The 21,119-nt window shown below is 42.5% G+C and overlaps 1 protein-coding gene across 1 annotated transcript in view; it reads right to left on the reverse strand.

The window, feature by feature from the left end:
* The window catches only part of col23a1a (collagen type XXIII alpha 1 chain a), a 126,775-nt gene that overhangs the window by 9,293 nt on the left and 96,363 nt on the right, over positions 1-21,119 (reverse strand). The window contains exons 6-17 of the mRNA XM_084352587.1: positions 13,329-13,355; positions 13,204-13,230; positions 10,390-10,416; positions 9,480-9,506; positions 5,318-5,392; positions 3,978-4,094; positions 1,718-1,744; positions 1,561-1,587; positions 1,380-1,433; positions 1,210-1,269; positions 1,067-1,102; positions 11-88 (exon numbers count right to left, since the gene is read on the reverse strand). Coding sequence (XP_084208713.1) covers positions 11-88; positions 1,067-1,102; positions 1,210-1,269; positions 1,380-1,433; positions 1,561-1,587; positions 1,718-1,744; positions 3,978-4,094; positions 5,318-5,392; positions 9,480-9,506; positions 10,390-10,416; positions 13,204-13,230; positions 13,329-13,355 — 582 coding nt within the window. The remainder of the gene's footprint in view (positions 1-10; positions 89-1,066; positions 1,103-1,209; positions 1,270-1,379; positions 1,434-1,560; positions 1,588-1,717; positions 1,745-3,977; positions 4,095-5,317; positions 5,393-9,479; positions 9,507-10,389; positions 10,417-13,203; positions 13,231-13,328; positions 13,356-21,119) is intronic.

Below are 21,119 nucleotides of genomic sequence, written 5' to 3' on the forward strand. Positions count from 1 at the left end.
TATAACTCACCTGGAAAGCATCCAGAAGCTTTCCATTGAAGTCAATGATGTCTGAGGAGCCTGTGGCACCTTTTTCACCAGGATAACCCTGAGGCGGGGAGAGAAAAAACTAATAAGAGATACATAAGAGCTCAAATTAAACAAAGGTGTAATCTGCAAGAGATGGCCAGAATTAGAAGGCAGCTCCAAAAATAAAGGTGGGCAGCACAGCCGTGCTGCTCACTATACTCCTGGCTTTGGATATCTTTGGCTGTAGCTAGCTGTCATTAGCTTATTAACTCAGTGAGCTGAGGATTGTGTGGCCCTGTTAGCAGACTGGGATCTGCCTGGACTGCAGCCTCTGATGAGCCGCCTCTCAGTAAATAGTCTGGACATCAAACTGGGACTGAGCACAGCCTCTGAGACCGACGGATGCCAGTTCAAAGACAGGCGATACAGTATGGAGGTGATTTACAGCAGCTCCGACCAGAACTATGACTCTGGGGACAAGAGGAGACGTGTAGACTCAATTTTTAGCCAGGATATTGTCACATCTTACTCTGTGAAGACAAACCAAGACTGTTTTGGTGCGCTTCATTTGTCTATGTTGAATTTGAAAGAAGGCAATTAAGCTCGTCTCAGTTCGGTAAAAGCTAGAAACTTCAATTCAGAAGGTGTGCGGTTGTATTTTTCTGTTTAGTTAGGAAAATAGTGTCAAAATATTCTCTTTCTTGACATTTTGAGTGTTTATTTTGTTTACTTATAAGACTAAGTAGTGAACTGCTCACATACATCTTCTGAAACTACAGGGAACTACACCATCAGACCATCACCTCTTGAAGTACAAAGTGGTATTACTAAACAGAACAGGCCGGGGCTAGCTGGTTAGCATGCTAAAGTCAGTAGACATCTCTGCAACACAATATATAGACATCATTGACATGAAGTCAAAACAGTTGTTTCTTCACATTCTGCCGTAATATTAGTTCATTTTTAAAAATCCTTTTAGGTTAGGGTTAAAAAATGCCTTTTTAATACTACAAAAAAAATGATTTCAGAGGGTTATAAACAATAATAATACACATACCATGGGTCCTTGCTCTCCTACTTCCCCTCTGTCTCCCTGTGTGATTCACAGACATTATTATATTAAAGTAAAACCCTCGTTAGCGTACAAATACTGTTAATACAAAGTATTAAGTATTGGTGTGTGTATGTTTAGTCTTCTACCTTAAATCCTGGGAGCCCATCCATGCCTCTCTCTCCTTTTTCTCCCATACCTGGCTCCCCCTGTTTCAATGCACAATGAGCGGTTAATGTAGTTCAGTGTATAAAAAGACAGATACATTAAAATAATCGAATGCAACAAATGATAGCTGATGAGTAAAGCTTATCTATACCTTTACTCCTGGAGGACCCTGTTGTCCTGGATAACCAGGCTCGCCGTCTTCTCCCTGTCAGTTCATGAAGGCCAATAAAGGTCAAGAGTTCAAACTTTTGGTCACTTCTGTAGCACACAGCAGAATTTCAGATGACAGTTGATGTTTTTGAGGAAAACAAGAAGTAGAATTTTGATCTTACCGGCTTCCCAGGCAATCCCTGTTGCCCCTGAGGCAGAAATATATTGGTGTTATTGTAATTATCCAGAGAAAGACAAAATCATCACAGACTTATCACAATACTTCATCAAAAACCATCAGAATGCTTGAGGTGTAAACTGGCTTTGAATGATGCTCACCTCAACACCATCACGACCAGGAAACCCCTACAGAGGACAGAAAAGAAAGTTATTATTTCAACTTCAGGTAGCTCTCATCAGAATTAAACCACTTCGGGCACTAGATGGCAGTGTTGCCCAAGGCACGACCAGTCCATGGACTTATATTTATCAAGCACTCATTCAGTGTAGTGACAAAGGAGAAAACAAAGATGCTTTTGCAGGTCACTGAACGCTGTCAGGAGAATGGAAATGTGTTAATCATTTAGTTATGACCTTTGAAGTCTCCAGATCTCGAGCCAGCTGAACACCTGTGGGAGATTTTGGATCGAGGTGTGAGAGCGCTCTGCAACACCATCGTCAAAATACCAAATGAGAGAATAACAACAATGATGTGTATGACTAAGACGCTTTAATCACACTTTAATTTGTCAAACATCTGTATTCAAAACATCTTTTTTTTTGCAGGACTTGGCGTGTTGAGCATTCAGGTGCAGTTCCTCCACCAACACTGGGAAAGTAATCCATGTCCACTTCCTGGCAGCTGTCCATCGGTGATTCGGCTTATTTAGGCAAACAGACCTATCGTGGCTATTTGTGAAGGCCAGGTGGACGTGTGTTTCGGAGCGGCTAAACATCTGCTATGAAGTCATCCATGTCGGAGACAGCTTAGTGAGATCTTGCGCAAGAGTCTTCCATCTCTCTCTCTCTCACACACACACACACACACACACACACACACACACACACACACACAAACACATACACGCTACTATCAAGTAGTTGTGTTTACTCCATCACTGAGTGCACTGTAATAAATGCTTGATATAAATCGGAGGTCGTTAGCCCTCCATGCTGTCCTCATATTTTACAATAATGTGCAGAAGCTACTACCAGCTGGTTCTCTTCCTCTTGCTCTCTGCAGCACATACAAACCGTCACCCTGATCTCCTCTACTGCTATGAGCTCCTCTTTCATTTTCATCCTCAGCAGCCTTTGAACCTCTTTTCTCACCCCTCTTACCTCAGCCTCATCTTTTGATCTTTCCCTCCACGGCAGCGGGAAACAAATAGCCGTTGCAAATAGTTTTGAGCACTTCTTTTATCCTGACTGCAGAGAAGGATGGATGAAGACCGGTTCAGATGTCAGATGCATTTTCAATTATCGACGATACTAAATTTACTGAGCGTTGATATGTTGAAATAGAGCCAATTTTACAATATTTTTTATGCAACCATTCCACAATAGCAGTTTAATGTGTAGAAATGACGAGGAGCGCCCACCCGGCCTCACTTTCTCCCTCTCAGCCCACTCAGACATCTGCCCACAACATGCAGCAGCTCTTAGCACCGCTCTGCATTTACTTGCCTTCTAATCAACTTGGAGAATACATTTGAAATTAGCGTTGAATTTGAAGTTACAGGACGAGCCCCTTCTCTTCGACTCTTTCTCTGAGCTTTTGTCGGTTCTGCGTAAGCTCTCAACTCACCCACTCTGAAACCAACATTTTTCACTTGAATCCCTTTGCTGTCCTGTGCCAGTTGAGGGTAGCAGAGCATTCATTCCTTTACTTAGATAAACAAAAATTACCTTCATGGCCTCCTTCTCTCTCGTCCATCCTATAACCACAGCTTAAGCAGCCATACGAACTAAACTCTGGGAAGCAGAAAGTTAATTTTGAGAAACATAAACTGCCTCAGGCAAAAAGCACAACTATTGTTTGGCGAGGCCGGCAAACTGCCCATGAACTCGCCGCAGTGCCATATCTGTTTCAGGGGCGCACAGCGACACAGTCGTGGTAGGAGGCTGGGAGAATGGGGGCGTTCTGGAGAACTTTGCGGCCGGCGTCTTACAGAAAACAGATGAGGCCAGGAGTAGAGCTGCTATTCTGGGAGCTTTTAGGTAAGCCACAGCTCACTGGCAAACCCGGAAGAATGGGAATATGGGTTCACTGTAATTTTCTGCATGGACCCTTTCCCTCTTAATACATGTGTATAAAACATTCACACACACACACAGACACACACAGAAACAGAATTTGCAATCTGCACCCTGCGGTTGAGCCCTACCAGGTCAACACAGTTGGGGTAACGCAGCCCCTGATGACTGAGGTGTTGCAAGTGACTGCATTCTTTGTGGTGTAACCTTAGTTAGAGAGGGTGAGGAACAAGGGGGAGAATGGTGGAGGGGGAGGAGAATAACAGCAACAAATACATGTGGTGTGTTGTTTTGTGTAGCGGGTGTACATTTGACACTTCAATGAATTAGTAGAAGCGCTTACCGGCTCTCCAGCAGGGCCACGTGGCCCGTCCTTTCCTGTGTTCCCAGGGGGGCCTCGAGGACCAGGGGGACCTGGTGGGCCGGGAGGGCCAGCGGGTCCAGCCTGGCCTTGGTCACCCTGATAAGAGAAATGATTTTTTAGTTTTTTTAGCCATGCAGAAGTAATATTCAATCTCCTTTCAGCTCCATTTTTGGTCTCCACCAACAATGGAAATACCCCCACAGCTAGTTGCTAACTTTGTCCATCTGTTGTTTTGTCCTGGGTGTACATTTACAGTTTTGTTTTTTCATGAAAACAGCTAAAAAACAAGCTGGAATAAATCAAAACAGCAAAATTTGTGGTCGAAAACCAAAACAATATACTAAAAACATGCGTTAAGGTGAACTGTAGAGTCTGCTGACAACGGCTAGGCTTTTCTTTTTAACGTAAAATTGATTAATTGTCAATAAAAAATATTAATTGTGGCTGCTTTAAATATTTTTAATGAAATTCACAGAATGAACCATGAAGTCCTTTATGCTTTATTCGAGAACATGCTAATGTTCCGCCATTAGCATGTAGCCTGCCAGCTTAGTTAGCTAGTCGCCCCAGCTCATAAAATAAATGCAGACTGAAAAGAAACAACAGGAGGGGACAGAGTATTTGATCAATAACAGCAGTCGTCATCCAGTGAGTCAGACTGATATTTTACACACCCATGCTGACAAGTACATTGTGAACACGGTCTTAACAGTGAATGAGGTGTTCATTTTCAATTTATGCTTCAGAAAACAAAACCAGAACAGTCACCTCCTATTAAAGATCATTTCATCACTTGATTTACATCTAACTGGGAACATGTCTTTTCTTTTAATGTCCTAAAAGCTTTGCTCACCACTGAAGTGGATGTAGGGCCTGTGCTGTCTCTGGTGACACTTCCTCTGCACCCTCTCATCTCTACAGACATGTGGTGCATTATGGTTAGCTTTGTTGCGGTAAACTACATGGTACGGCAAACCCTTTCATGGAGTTGATATTACCAAGACCTCCATAAAGAAGACTTAAACCTTATTTCCTTGCACTGATAATTGTTATGTCTCTATTAAGCTCAGGCCGTTACCAACAACACTCTTCTATTCTCCTCGTAATAAGAAGCACACATGCTTTAGACATTTATACACACAATTTCACCTAATCAGTCATGTTAATACAACTAGACAAGCCGGCACACACAGGAAAATTATGAATGAAGTCAAAGGGGAAAAGGTGAAAAAGAAGGGAGATGCATGGTTGATCAGAACATGAATCAGACAGGTTGGTTAAAGTGTTAAAAGTGTGCACATGCCTTAGTTGTGGTCTACCTTCAGAAAACGCCTCTGAAAGGTGTTGGACTGCTCTCCAGAGAGAAAGCTATGGTCATATCGGGGGAAGACCATCTGAGCATCAGACAGCAGAAGAGGAAAGAGAGAAAAAGAAAGGAAAGGACATGAAGTGAAGGACGAAAGAGGGGGAGAAGAGACAGTTCATAGTTAACTAAGAGAGTGCAGATGAGAGTCCTTAAAGCTGCTGTGGGAAAAAAGAGATGAGATTTAAGCGAAAGTGAAAGTGAAAGCGCAAGCGCAAGAAGAGGGATTTGCTCCTCTGTCTGCAGGGGATAGTGACAGATCAGCAGCCTGTCAGAGAGCTTCGACTGCTGGGAGGACTACAGTCGAGTTTGTTTGGAGGGACAAACCTTGACGGTGAGAATCTGATTACTTTGCAGATGTGCAGCATATGTGCTGTAGCTAGGAAGACCCTGAAGAGAGGAAGGTAAAGGTTACGACTTACTGATGGTTAAAAAGAGCCAAAGATTGGTAAAGAACAAAAATACATCATCTGCAAATAGTGAGACATAATTTAAAACTGAGAAATACTCAAAAAAAAACCCCAGAAATTGCCCCCTCGGAGCGTTCAGAAACTATATCCTGAGTCCCTCACTCAAACATGTATTTAATTCTGTGTGTGTGTGTTCCATTTAATGTTTTCCCGTCCTTCCCTTTGCGACCAAACCAAACAGAGGTGGCTTGGCTCTTTCCAGCTGACAGACAGTAACTGTGATGATTGTCTGTCAAGCTGAAAAGGAGCAGAGTTCGTCTGCCGCCAGAGGCTCGGAGTGCTCTGCTGCCTCTCTGGTCGAGTTCCCTCCAAAAAAACACACGAGAGGGAGGGAAGATCTAAGAGAAGAGGGAGGAGCAGCAGCAGGGGGATAGTAGGTAGAGATGCATGAGGTTTCCGTTAACTGGCTGCGGCAAACGCTGGATAGCTGAGGTTTTTCCAACACCGCAGACCCCTCCTCTCCCTCACTTCGCCTATACACCCCTCACTCCCCACTGTCACATTCACTCATTCACACCGTTCCCACCATGGAGACCACATACACATATGCTCCTTAAATATCTCATAAGAGAATAGACAGTTTCACAGTGGGTTTCCCCTTTACCACGTTCTCATCAGACCTTACGCCGATACTAAGACAAAAAGCCATTCAACCTCGGAGCCCCGTCGAACCATGGACTTTTTGCAACTGCACCAGGGGAGGCAACAGGAGGGTTTGGCTGGGAATGAAACTTCCATCATGGCTCGTCTTTCAACACAAACTACTCCGTATGGATTTGACAGTATATGGAGGCTGGGAAAAATGGCTACCAGCTTTGGAGAAAGACGCAACAGTACACACAACCTTTTGGTGGTTCTTTAACATCTGATTGTGTTTTAATGCTCCTGTTATCCTGTGTTTGTATTCTGTTCTAGGATCAGCTTCAGCCTGACACAGGCACCGAAATAGATTGATGGACAGGAAGTCACAGGTTGACAGAGATTCATGGCCACTTCCTGTTTTTTCATGTATTTTCTCATCCTCTAGTAGAGTTCAGAGGTGAATCAGCATGCAGTGTTGAGATCAGGGTGAAGGAGACGACTGAGCTTATGCACTGCACTTTTATCAGCTCAGTCTCAGTAGAGCTTTGATTCATAGCTGTCAACAAAAAAAAAGTCTCATTTTCAATGTTCAGAGACCAACAGTTTTTCATTCGCTAACCTATCAAGCCATATCTTGAAAATGCACCCCCGTGCCAAACCTCATTCACAGCTACAGTAGTTTTAGGAGCTGCAGGGTTTGTTTTGAACCAAACTCGTGTCTCTAAGCGATGCTCTGAGGTTTTTCTGCTGCAGATTCATCCAAGGACATCCAAGCTCCAGAAGTCTTGTCCAAGCGCAATATTTACCACTTGGAAGAAGTGTTTCATGCAGAATGCCAAAAAGATTTAATTCTTGCACAAACGATTACCTCAAAATCTAAAGGCTAGGTTGGGAAATCAAATGGCGTACGCCTTGATGGTAATCAGGAATTCCTGTAATGTTTCTGCGCCGCATCATAAATATTGTTCTGCTTGGCAGGCTTGTCAAATTTACACTCCATTTGTCCTCTGCTATAAAACAATAGCCATTCAGTCTCATTCCAGCACTCTTACATGCAATGCTCTGCCAACGTTGTCAGGCTCCGACTCTTAGATTTATGACTACACATCCATTTCTAATTATTATTCCAAACCCTTTCATTCGTTGGATGGTTGCTAAAGAATGTTATTAATCAGAAAGGCAAGCAGCAAGTGGCTAGAAAGGGGGATTAATCTCTGTAAGAGGAAAACTTGTAGTTTGTATAAATACCTTATGTGAGTTTTTGAAAGTTTAAGTGGAGTTATAGTCCTCATAAGACAGACGACTGCCTGTATGGTTTGTGTCTGGTATGGATAGTTATAGTACCATTACGTGGGAAACATATCAGTGAGGGTGAGCAATAAGTACGGATAATTATTTGGTGTTAATGAAGAACTCGACAGAATGTGGTTATGGCTGCAAAAAATAATTACCAGTGCTATTGGATTAGGTTAATATAAATATATATATCTGCTGGCCATGTGATTTATGTGTATCAGCTGAATGTATAAATGTAAATGACTTTTGTCATGTTTGCTTGAAGAAATAACGTCAATCAAAATCGTTGCAGATGAATTTTCTCCTGAATGACTTCTTAATTAAGTGACGTATCATTTCAGTTCTGTATGATGTTTCTAAAATTGACTATCTTGGTAGAAATGGAGAAAACTTGCAGACAAAAACATCTAAACTGTTGACGGTTTAGATCCTTGGCTTTAAACCCCCAAACCATGCGTAGATTTCTTCAATAGCTCATCGTTTTGCATGTGAAGAAGTGAAACCTCAACCTGATAATATATTCTAAACATAATAAAACTAGAAAAATATTTAGGATTCATCGGGTACATGACTTCTTCAAAGAATCCAAGCTGTTTACCAAGTAAAACTCAGGGGGGTTATTTTCAAACCACAGTGAATAAAGCTGGAGATAATTATATAGATGCTATGGTCGGTGGAATGATATCACATGAAAAGACAACACTGGCAACATGGACCAGATGCAGAGTTTGGTTGAGACTGGATGGTAGTTCTGGAGCACTGCTCCAACCGTTGGGTTTCGATGGTGAGGTTTAAGTATTTCCATCGTTCTTTAATATCATCATTTTTCATCTCTGGCTTTGGAGATGTGGGCGACTCAAACCTCATCACAGGAGCCAGACTATGTTGTTGGTGCAGTTGCTGGGGGAAGCCGCGGAGGATAAACACACTTTTCTTTTGAATTATTCAAAGAGTGTTGAAAGTTATGTGGACGGACCAAAACTTGGCAAAAATAGTGATCAGACGTGTTCGTTTGCACATGCACAGTGGTCCCAAAGCGTGATAACAAGGAAGTGATGAGTCGTTTTTCACAATTCCTCTCTTCCTTGACGTTGATTTCCACTTTGTGATGGGCTGTCTGGTCTGGGTTTGAATCTCAGCAGCATATGTTTCCTGTGTTGCCGTAGGTTTCCTCCTGCAGTCCTAAGACCATTTTTCAATTCAGGTGCACTGATGAGTCATTTGCGCAAGAATATTTTTATTTGTGCATGCACAGGTGCAGATTTTGTTCCCTATGGACGGAGCCGGCTGTGCTGCTGGCTATAGCTTCATGTTGACTGTACAGACACAACAGTGGTATCAATCTTCTCATCTACATCTTGGTAAAATAAATTTATTTACCAAATATCAAATGTAACTTTTCTTTAAATTAATGTGTTCCAGACAAGCAGCTTTAATTAAACATGACAGGAGCTTTTGGAGAACCTGTTGATTAATTTACTGGTTCATTTCTCAACTGGTGCACAATGATGCACAGGAGAGATTCACTTCTTAACATGACTGGATGGAAAGTGCAGTTTGAAAATTAAAAAAGGACATGGGGCGAGATCGTAAAAGACAGGACATGAGAAAGAGGACAAAAACTGGGAGGAATATTTAAACGGAAGTTCATTTTTAAATAGCAACTTTATGATGGAGAACGAAAAAACCATTAAAGGAAATGTCATTTCAGCCGGGTCAGCTGTAGTGAAAAAATAGCTTAAAAATTCAAAGACAGAAAACATGACTTACCCTTGGCCCAATGTCTCCCTGGTCACCCTGCGAGAAAAACAGGAAAATAACAATTGTCAGCACTCATTATCACTGCATATGCACACAGGACAGAAGCTGTGACAGACAGGCTTAAAAACTAATACTTGTGAATGTGAAGGAAGTACTCAAAGGGTCATCCGTCCCCAGAGCAGCTCAGGATGTCGACATTTACTGTATAAATCATTTGATAGGCCACAACTGGAATCATCTGACACGGCGTTGGGCTCAGTGCACGTGCCGGGGAGTTTTCAGCTCTCTGATGAGGATTTGGTGTTCATGTTCTCATCACAGAGCTGCTAGCATGATTACACGACGAGAGCCAATTTTCCAAACCTCAGCATCAGCCGTCTTTTGCAATCCACGCTCACCAGACTGATTCCTGCTCTGACAGAGGCTGTTTACTGTGGCCGCGTTGTTCTTGTGGTTTCGCTTATCTGGGAAATTTTCGCTCCAGAGCCCAAAAAACCCCCCCCAAAAAAAGTATACACACAAAGTTACCGATCAGTACACAAATGACCACACGCACGAGCCTCCCCTGCCAGCTCCTGCAGCTCTTACTGTAGGGTCGCTAGCATTTTAGGCTGGGCAGAGGTTCACAGAGCGGGAAAACATCTGGCTATCATCGAGTCCTGTGGAAGGCCTGTAAACCTGTTAAGTGCTTTGACGTGAGAATGTGTGGAGACATATGAGCTCCTACATAACTACATGTAATCTATGGCTCGTTTGATGGGCGCGCGGTGAAACCGTGAACGTGGGAGGGCGATCGAGAGGACACCTGTGAGGTTGTGTGTAAGTGTGTGTCTTTCTGAAGCTGTCTGCCTGTTATTTAATGTGAGAAATACATCCAAACAGTGCATTGACTTGTCTTCCATATTGAAGCAGAGCCTACCTTTTCTCCCTTGGGTCCGGCTGGTCCCTGTAGGAGGGAGGAGATAATGGGAGACAGAGAAGATAAATCAGTTTTCTTATGAGCAACATACAACACAGTACATCTTCCACTGGCGTCAAAGGAGAGCATTCAATCAAATGTTAAGGCGGGGCGGTGATACCACTTAATGCAGACATGCCATCTAGACCGCTCAATCACAAGCCACTTCTGTCTGAGTATATTTCACAGTAAGACCACGTGACGGGATTATTCTCTTTTAGGATTTCTTATGGAGATAAAAATGATTTTTCTGGGAGATAAAACTGAAAGAGCAACATGTTTCTTTGTTCCCCCACTAGTCTCTTAAAGGAGACATATTCTGCTCATTTTCAGGTTCATAATTTTATTTTGGGTTACTACTAGAATAGATTTACATGCTTTAATGTAAACACATCAGTGTTTACTCTGTATTCCCCCTCTGTCTGAAACACTCTGTTTTTGCTCCTGTCTCTTTAAGGCCCCCCCCTCCTGAATACCCAGTCTGCTCTGATTGGTCAGCTCACACATGCCTGAGCCAGCACCGTGAACAACAACAGAGCCACTTTGCTAAATCAATTCTTACATATCAAGTGAGCTGCTAGGCATAAATTATGCAAATGCATAAGTATGTCACGTAGTGTGATGTCACAAAGTCACAGAATTGAAGGCGGGACGACTGACGAGGCAGTGTTTTCTGTGGGAGAGAGGAGACTTTTGACCTTCTTAACTTCCAAAAACTTTTACATGCACAAAAACCTCTATAAAACAATAAATGAGAAAAAGCATAAGAGGTCTCCTTTATGATGCTTTAGATGTGGAATGCTATGAAACGCTAACTAGAAACATTCACGGACAGTTTGGGAGACACTGACACAAAGTGACACGGCGGACAGTCTGACGTTGTCTTATGAACAACAGGCCCACGGGTGAGTTAGTCCCTGCCAGTCGTGCTGTGCTGTGCCCTTGTCCATCTCTCTGTCTGTCTGTCTGTCTCAGTGGCACCGCAGACCACAGACCGACGAACAGGCCGACTGCGACTGTGACAGAGAGACAGGCAGAGAGGGCAACATGGAGACCTGCCACCAGCTGTCTCTGATCTCAACCAGCCTCCAGAAGTGACCACAGTGAGAAGTTTCTACCTCGTACAGCCCATTCACTCTTCCTTTTCACATCTCTATTGTTTGCACAAATCCCAAACTGTAGGTCAGACACTAGCTCCCTCCTTCTGCTTTTATTCAGTTCCTTTGCCTCTAAATCTGCCATGTGAACTGCCTCGAATCCTCCCTCCATCTCTAATTTGTTCCTTTCCTCACGTCTTCTCTGTCTGGCAGACATTTTCTCGGGACCGGAGCTCTAATCGTGTTCAGGAGTACGGAGCTACAGAGAGGGTCTGGGGCAGAGGATAAGCAGTTTGTTAATGTGAGCGGCCACATGATGACAGGCGGCAGCTTATCTCCTGCATGCTCCCTCCTTCAGTTCAGGGAAAGGAGAGATAGAAGGCTTAATTCAAGTGACAAGGCGGCTACTACTACTCCTATTGGTATGTCATCATCAGATAGTTGTTTCTGATAGCTTTTAGTTTCAGTGCAGCTCCTTTAGTTCCCCTGTTCCCCTGGATAGTCAGTACAAACTAATGCTGAAACATTATTCAAACTAAGCTAACTTTATTTCCAACTCTCTTCAGGACTCAAAGGTTTTTTATACAGAGACGGAAAAATGCAGATAATAGCAGATAAAACGTTGGAACATGTGTAGGAAATGATTTGATTTCTCAAATAAACTTTACAGTATGTGATTTAATAAAAGTCCAGAACATTTTTTCTATGCTTGCAATAGATATTATGATAAAATATATTAAAAAAAATAATTTCACATGATTACAAAATGTATTATTTGTGTAAGTTTCATTCATGTTCAGATTGTTGTTTATTATGGTTCACAAACCTTTACAACTTTGTTCTTATCTTCCTGTTTTTTAGGTTTATTGTTATATCCTTAAACTATTTAGTGATAACCCTTGTGTCTCCCGTGGCCATCATCTATCAACAAATCAAATATTTTTTTACCCCCTGTTTTCCCGTCCTTCACATCTCTTTAGTACTCTGAGATCTGTGTCACACCTGCCGGGGTTTACGGCAGACCCTCAGTGACGGGGAGAGTCCTCTTTAAGGACAGACTCAGCTTGAGGTCTCCTTTTGCAGGAAACAACAGCTTAATGGTGTTTGGAGAGGAGCAATTCAAACAGCTCTCATTATGCTGTGAGGGGTTTACATTTCAGCAGACGACTCCAGAGACCTGAGAGAAGGAGCGGGGGTAGAGGGGCACCATAATGACTTTTTAAAGAGCCGCTGTAGAGCTTATAAACTCTATTCTTTCTCTCACTTTTCCCACTGGTGTGTAACCCATTCGCTCTGCTTCGCCTCTTTTCACGCTACACCTGGGTGTGTCTGCGAGTGTGGCGGGGTTTCAGGGGAAGGGTGATGGATGGCACTCAGAGGTGAAGTGCAAAGGGGATTTCAGCACCCGGTTCAGTTGAGCCATGATTCCCCTGTGGCTGCGAGCTCTGGGATGACTTAAGAGGTGGAACAAGAAACGAGATGGCTACCGTGGGCCTTTTACTCACTTGCCACGTTCCCTGAGGAACAGTAAAAATGATTGATGAAGTTTGGCTTACCATCTCCTGTCTTACCCACCTGGATTCACAGTTAGAGAATCCTTGAGTATGTAGTCAGTGTAATAGATAGGCTATGTGTTATTAGAAAACCAAAACAGGACAACAGGTGTGTGATGGTGTACCTGGCTTCCCTTGAGACCTGGTAAACCCTGAGAGGAGAAAACACAAATTAAAATCAAACTTTTGTCAGTCACTTAAAGCCGTAGCAAACGTTGATATTTTTTACTTTTGATTGTGGGATACTCACTGGTTTCCCATCCAGTCCAAGTGGACCCTGTTGGAAGATAGATGAAGAGAAATTATAAAAAGACAAATGTGTAGGCTAAAGTTAGCAGAACTAGATTGACACAGAACCATTCAATGAATTGTTTGCCATTATGGGAAACATGCTTATTCACTTTGTTGACAAGAGATAGATGAGACTAATACCACTCTCATGTCTGTGCGCTAAGTGAGAGCATGCTAGAACCATGAAACGGTTAGCTAGCTAAGAAACAGAGTGCCGCAGGAAAGAGTGCTAAAACCCAGAAATAAGTTAGCATTTTTGCACTTTTGGTTCCCTTATGGTTTTATATATAAAACGTTCATAAGGTTGCTAACACGTTGCTAGATGAAACGATAGAATTTGTCCAAAAGTCATTAAAGTGGTGTTCAATTGTGAAAATGATTTTGCTGAACAACACTCAGAGGATCATATGTTTGCCACAGAGCTTGTTTTCTGCAGTAATCCAAAATCCAATTGTAAAATCCTGTATGTTTTTGTCGAGGGAACCAGGGCGAAGTTAGCATCCGGGTTAGCCTCCGTCTGTAGTCACATAACCCACAAAAAAAAGCAAATTGTTGTTTTTACAATCGTTGTTTTTTTTAATACAGATTAAAAGAACTAGATATAATGTATGCATTTGTAAAGAGCTCCTAGAGTTGATTTTCCTACCTTCAGACAGGCTTACTGTTTTCCGTCTTTGCTAGCCAAGCTAAGATTCTCTAACACCATATTTAGTGCACAGACACAAGAGTGGTATCACATGTATCATCTAACTCTGAGCAAGAAAGTGATTAAGTACACTCACAAAAATGTAAAACTATTTCTTTCATAGCTGTTCTTCAGTAACACCTACTCATCTATTGTAGCCTAAGCCTGCTGTGAATAAAGAACATGATTAAGACACTGTGAAGACTATTTGTTTTAAATCCACTGACAGAATTATGTTCCCCCTTCAAAATATAATAAACCAGCTGTTATTCATTAGTATTTCATAATGTTTGAGTCTTGTCTCCATATATCTCTCAGGAAACAACGTAAATGATCTTCGCTTAGGAAAAACAGTTAAGTGGATTTGGCAGGACAAGCGTATAAAAGGAGGACAATAAAAAGCGTGCATGTAAACGACAGAGAGAAACAGCTGCAGTTATTGGAGAGTTGAGGATGTAAAAGTAGGAAAGAGCAAAAGAGTTTTAAACAAATGTAATGTTTGTCCTTCCCCGTTTGACAAGACTCAGATATTCAGATGTTTCCAGGTGGCTGTGGTTTATAATTATTGTAGGTTTTAGAGTGTAGTGTCCAACATGATAGACTGAGGGTGGATTTGGTCCAGCTGGTCTTCCACACAGCCCCACGCTGACTACGTCTGTGTGTGTTTGCGGTGATGAGATAATCCGACAGGCAGTTTAAAGTTCCCATCCAACCTCACCCAAGTGCTGAAACAGCAGTTGAAGTTGTCCACTTTGTTTACCCCATTAAAAACAGTCGAGCAGTCATTGAACCTCCTCTGCAAAGCAACGCTCAGTTCAAAGGAACGAACCTTTAGATCCCTACTTAAACAAAACGGACCGGTTGGCTTCGGATCAAACTTTCCAAAAACACTTAAACGTGATATATGTGGTAAAGGCTAATGTTGACTTCCTCCTTAACGGCCGTGCTCGATGTTAAGCTAACAGTTTTTACAGGGTCCCTCAAGTCGTGTGTTGCTCAACCCTTCCTCGCGCTGGTGGCTCTGCAGACTGGAAACCATCATTAACAATCATCCTCTCAGGCCTCGGACAGGCTTCTCTCTTCATCTCCCTGCTTTACCAGCCCCGTGGGTGCTATCGGGCCTGAGGTCCTGTCGTGAAAACCTACCACAGTGTCGTCGCTGCCTGCTTTGATGGATGGACAGAGCAGGATGGAGGGAATGATGCTTTGGAGCTGCTCTCATTAATAGTTTATGTGATCATTTGCTGCCCCTCTTTAGTCTTGTAATGGGACGGCGTGGCTATAAACTCTCTTCAAAAACACAAGTGGTTAGTCTGTATAAAAGAGATTTATTAAAAGCCAAGCGAGAAAGCTTTTGAGGCTCCTGATGTCTTTTTGATGAAGGGCGCCTTGTGAAATCAGCAGCAGGCGGCTGAGACCGGGGTGGAACAAATGAGTGGGACCGTCTAAAGTTGAGAGGAGTGAAAAAGTACGGCTGTAATGCTCTCTATGTCCTTCTGTATGTCCTTCACTGGATGCTGCATACAGTACGGTACAGGACAGCTTGTCGTTTCACCGCTTTATTAGATGCAGCACGCCTAAATGGGAGCCAAAGACTGTCCGAGCGAGCTTTCTCTTATATCTGTGTCTCTGGATCTATGCTATACATGTGTGTCAATGTGAGCTTGTGTGTGCGCACTGATATCTCTGCATCTGGCAGCGTTTATCAGGGCCCGGCTCCTTCAAGACTCCTCAGGATGAGTAGACAAGGTGTACACGGTGAGGTCATCGGCTGCTGCAAAGTCTGAGCCCCGGACGAAACACAGACTGATTTATAGCTGCTAACAAGCCACACGGTGGCCTGTGAACTGCAGCTACTATTTCTGTGTGTGTGAGAGAAAGAAAGAGGAAAACAATAAAACCCTGTATCTAATATCTGGCAGCTGAAGGTTTTGCATCCGGTAGATGACTTCTACGACCTTACTGTACTTAAAGGAGCACTACATAGTTTTGGAGAAGAAATAGTTAGAAAAAGAAAGAGTTAAACAGTATTAAATTGTGTTGTCCTTAAGGGTCAGTTTGTTTATTTATCAATCTTTCTCTTCTGACTATAATTTCTTACCAAACACTACATAGTGCACCTTTAACTGGTATGCAAGATGGAATAAAATAAAACCCAGATCTACTTCGGCTACCTGGAGAAATAATTCAGCAGTCCAGGAAGCTCCTTTATGACTGATAAGATGCTTTAAAATATATGAGCCCTTCTTAAATCAGCAACAGAGGTCACAAGAAACGTTTTTTAATGGAAACCAAGGGAAAAAAGGGCCTGTAGGGTTTATATGACTACGAGTCGGGAACACAGGAGCCAGAGGAAATTGGATTTTGATATGTGACCCTTAATATATTCTTTCTGTATAGCTGCATTGTTGTACTGTACGAATCTCCGGCATACACTTCAGTCTGCAGGGCGGGAAAACGAGCCGGAATTCAAATAAAAATAGAACATGCCGAAGCAGAAAAAGCCCCTACTAAAACCTCTTCATCTGCACCGCAAATGGATCAGGCCGCAGAATAAAAAAAGAAAGGAGGACGGACAGGGGAGCAGAGAAGAAAACAAAAAGTGGGAGATTAATGTCGAGAAAAAGTGAGAAAATAGGCCTGAGATTACCACCAAAACCTCAAGTGAATGTAGGGGGGGAATAAAATAATGCCTTTTTCTGTGTGTGTGGCTCTTTGTGCGTATTTCTCGTCTGCATCGCCATCTTGTCCTGCAGCGTCCCTCGGCAGATTAAAACGAAGAAACAAAAAAGACTCGACTCAGCATTCCCACCAATTAAATGGCTATTAAACACATTTCTGGAAAATAACTCGGCCTACAGGAGGGCATACGTTGCTGTCTATGTTTGCGTATGTGTGTGTGCGTGCTATGAAACAGGGCGAGGGGTGTCTCTGCTGTCTTTATTGTGTGCTCCCTACGGTGCAGTCTGCTAATTATCCAGTAGGGTGTAATTGTTGAGGATGCGGCGTGAAAACTTGTTGTCTGCACATCAGAGCAGACGTCTCAGTGAGAAACACACATGGTGCAGCAACGTGTGTCGCACACATTAGGCTTAATTACGTGACGGTGAGTGTTCAACTATGTTTTCAGTCCCTCCCTGTCTCCAGTTATTTCACGTCGCCACAGGGACACTCCGCTCTATGTCACGGCTACATGAACATAATTTGTGATACATGACATTTTCTTCTTTTTAAAAAAAAAAACCCAAGAGCACAATAAAGCATACCAGAGTGCTGTGTGTTCTGGACAGAAAATTACTGACATGTTGTTGGGTGACTGTCTGGCTTTAATCTCCGAGGCCTGGAAGGCTGAACAATGGAGCCTTGGCCTGTTTCTGCTGAGCTGAGGTCCACCGCCTGTCACAGACTGGCACTTTCGTATAAACACGCTATAGTGGCTGGGCATGCTGGTGACTGCGCATATGAATAATCAACTGGACTGTGTGTGTGTGTGTTGGGGGGGGGGGGGTTGTGTGTTTACCAGTCCACACTTCTGTCAGTCTGTCTGATTGTGATTGTTTGACAGTGGGGAGGCTCTTTTCTGAAACTCAAACCACTCGCCTGTGATTTATGAGAGGAAGAAGTGACGGGGGTTATATGAGGAGAGAAAACATACATCAGCACACACAAACACACGCACACACACACTTATCATAGCGTTATGCTTGAGATACACACACACCACATGTCATTAACACTGTTTATCATATTAGTGATGCTTCAATGAAAGCAGACTGCTGCATGCATTAGTCTGATGAACCTAATGACTGCCAGACATGTGTGTGCCACCTGAATGAAGCGCAGCACATGCACGCTCACACTGGCAAACATGAAGCTCATATGATGTTGTTCAATGGTGGAATAATCATCAGATTTTTTACTTAAAGCAGCTTTAAGGAACTTGTATTTTTCTCGTTTCTGGCGGCCCCTGTGGACAAAAGTTGTATGAGCACCACAATTGTCTTACTGATGGATTTGTTTGCTTACCTAAGTCATATAGAGGCACCATTATTGAACTGAGACTGTGAAAAATGTGAAAGATAGAAATGGTGCCAGTCAGCTTTCAGCCGCTCATTATTCGACAATCAACATTTACTTCATAAAGATACGTGAAAGCAGAAAACCTGTCCATCACCAGTTTAAAGGAGACCTATTGTGCATTTACATTTTTTTCCTGTTTTATTTAGATTCTTATGCATGTAAACTTCATCTTGAAAGTTAAGTCCATCAACAGAAGCTCCTCTGTCCCACGGGAAACACTGCTCCTGAATGCCTCGTCAGTAGTCCCGCCTTTAGTTCCGTACCTTTGTGACATCACACTACGTCACCATGTTGTATATTTGCATAATTTATGCCTAGCGGCTAGTTTGGCCACATGAGAATTTTTAGCACAGCTGCTCTGTTGTTGTTAGCTGTGCTGGCTCAGGCATGTATGAGCTGACCAATCAGAGCAGACTGGGTAATCAGGGGGAATACAGAGCTGCCACACTGGACAGTACGAGAAAACTGATGTGTTTTTTGAGCACTTAAGTATGAAAACCTATTCTACTAGAAACCCAAAATAAAATGATGAACCTGAAAATGAGCAGAATACTTTTCCTCTAAGTAAAATGAGTAAAACTTATGCATTAAATTTTTCACTTAAACTTGCAAGTTTTCTGCTTCAACGTGTCATTATGAACTAAATGTTGATTGCATGTAATGGAAATAGAAGAATGACATCATTGGCGTTTACATTGGTTTCCTATTCACCTCACTATCACTATAACATTTTGTCTGCCACTGGGCATGAGGTCACCCGGGTAAAGGCAGGTTACCTGGCCATCCATTTCTCTTACAGACTAAATGATTGAATAAACTCAAGTTTTGTCCTGCGTTGTTGTTATTCGCAACTCTGCGGAAAACACGGAAACAATCTAGTTTTCTTTGCAACAATACCAATTGGAAACACTCCAGGGATAATGTGTCTGTTGTCACTTTAAATACCAAAAAGTAAAAGTACCCATGATGCAGAATGTCATATTTCAGAATAATGTGTATTTTATTATTGGATTATGATAATCGATGCATTAATGTGTACATCACCTTAATGATGCAGCTAGTAAAGAGGGGCTCATGTTTTAAAGACTTTATATACGCTGGGTATATTGTAAGTTTCAGCTGAAGATAAATAAAATCTTATGTTAACTTTTGGCAATACACAATCATTTATGCATTGACTCTCGTATTAATATCTGAAAAGTAACGTTATCAAAAATATATATAATAAGTATAAAGTGACAGAAAATCGAAATTAACTAAGGAACAAGTCCCTCAAAAGTTTACTTGAGGAAATGTATTAAGTTACTTCTCACAACTACATTTGTTCTGTTCATTCTCTCAAATGATGTGCTCATGTGTAGTCACAGACTTAAGTCTCCTGCTGTCGGCTAAAGGCTTGAGTTGGACATAATGGGGGGTGAAAGAGGGCAAGAAAAAAGTGCTGAAAAGCGATCTAACTGTTTGTTTTAACAATGGAAAAACAAAGAAGGAAAATTTGTTGGCACAAGTTGCTGGCACGACACGAGCTAGCACCGCAGTGCTCTCCGGAAACTGACTCGACTCATTTGTGTTGATGTGCGCATGCCCTCTCCATATGAGCCGCCCATGTGAGAGATGTTATTGCCGTGAACACACACACACACACACACACACACACACACACACACACACACACACACATACACACACCCCCTCTGACCACTTCCACAGCTCTGGCCTTTGTTACAGAGATCTACATAAACTTTGGGTGGTTGCTTGGATGGAGTTCACACACATCTGCACATATGGACACAGATACACAAACACTTCCACCCAACAGGAAGAATGGCCCTTTTAAGCTTCAATCTTTGAAACTTGATCATCTCTGTTGCTGCTGTATGAAATAATATGCTGTCCATGTTAATTGCCAGTATGATTAATCTACTGTTGTTTCGCTGTAACTCCATACACGCAGCTTTCTTAGTCATCATACCTGCACAGATGCATCATAAGAGGAAGGTGCCACTTACACTTAGCAAACAGAGCTCCTCTAGTTGTCTTGTAGTTGTTTCATCTATGTTATTATAGGGCTTTAAAGATTGATTTCATTATGCTAACTAGCCTGGGAGAATTTACCCAGATTAGGTTGCAATACATCATTTAAAGAAGCAGATGTTTTAAAGCTAAAAATGTGCCAATATGGAGATGGGATTCCTACTGAAGACAGTGACAAAGATGAATAGAGTCACAGGCAAACAAACACAAACGTGCGCACACTCCTCTGTGTGCTCGGTCCACCTGTGTGTAATTAGCAGCAGGCATTTCCCGTCAGGAGGGCCGTGCAGTGCCAGGCAGACTGGGAATCTGACTGGGAGTGAGCACCATGGGTAATGAACTTCCCAAGAAAAAAGTGAGACAAGCAACATGACAAAACCAAACAACAACACACCCAGATAGAAAACTTGTAACAAACTCACACATGCCCTGCACACTATCCAGTTCTGATGAATCCAACCCATCCCCTCGATGACGGGGGTGTGTATCTTTATTTGATGATGAGTATTTGACAATGCCTGGACCACAGATCAGCAGCAGAGCCACAAGCTGTTTTTATCCTAGTAGTCAGCGTCTGTCCGACCACAAGAGGCCGCTATATCTCCTGATAACACGAGAGCTGACTCTTGTGGTCTGCTTTGCATTCAGTAGTTCTGTATGTACACGTTTATATTATTCAAACATCAGGAAACCCCTTTTAGAAACTGGAGGCAATGATTTGTGCCCTGTGGATGATTCTCATCGGTATGATTTACACTCCTGTGGTTTATGTTTGCTGATAATATCTTTATAGTTACTGTTGTTCATGTTTACTCATTTTCACACGTGCACTGAATATGTTTTATGTCACTACTTTCTGCCTTGAGTTAGTAAGTTGAGTTGTTTCGAATTGCCTCTGGAAATAAAAGACTTTCATGTCATCTTGCCACCCTGGCACTCAATGTCTGCTTG

The sequence above is a fragment of the Pagrus pagrus genome, assembly GCF_965226575.1.
Source record: "Pagrus pagrus genome assembly, chromosome: 5".
Classification (NCBI taxonomy): Eukaryota; Metazoa; Chordata; class Actinopteri; order Spariformes; family Sparidae; genus Pagrus; species Pagrus pagrus.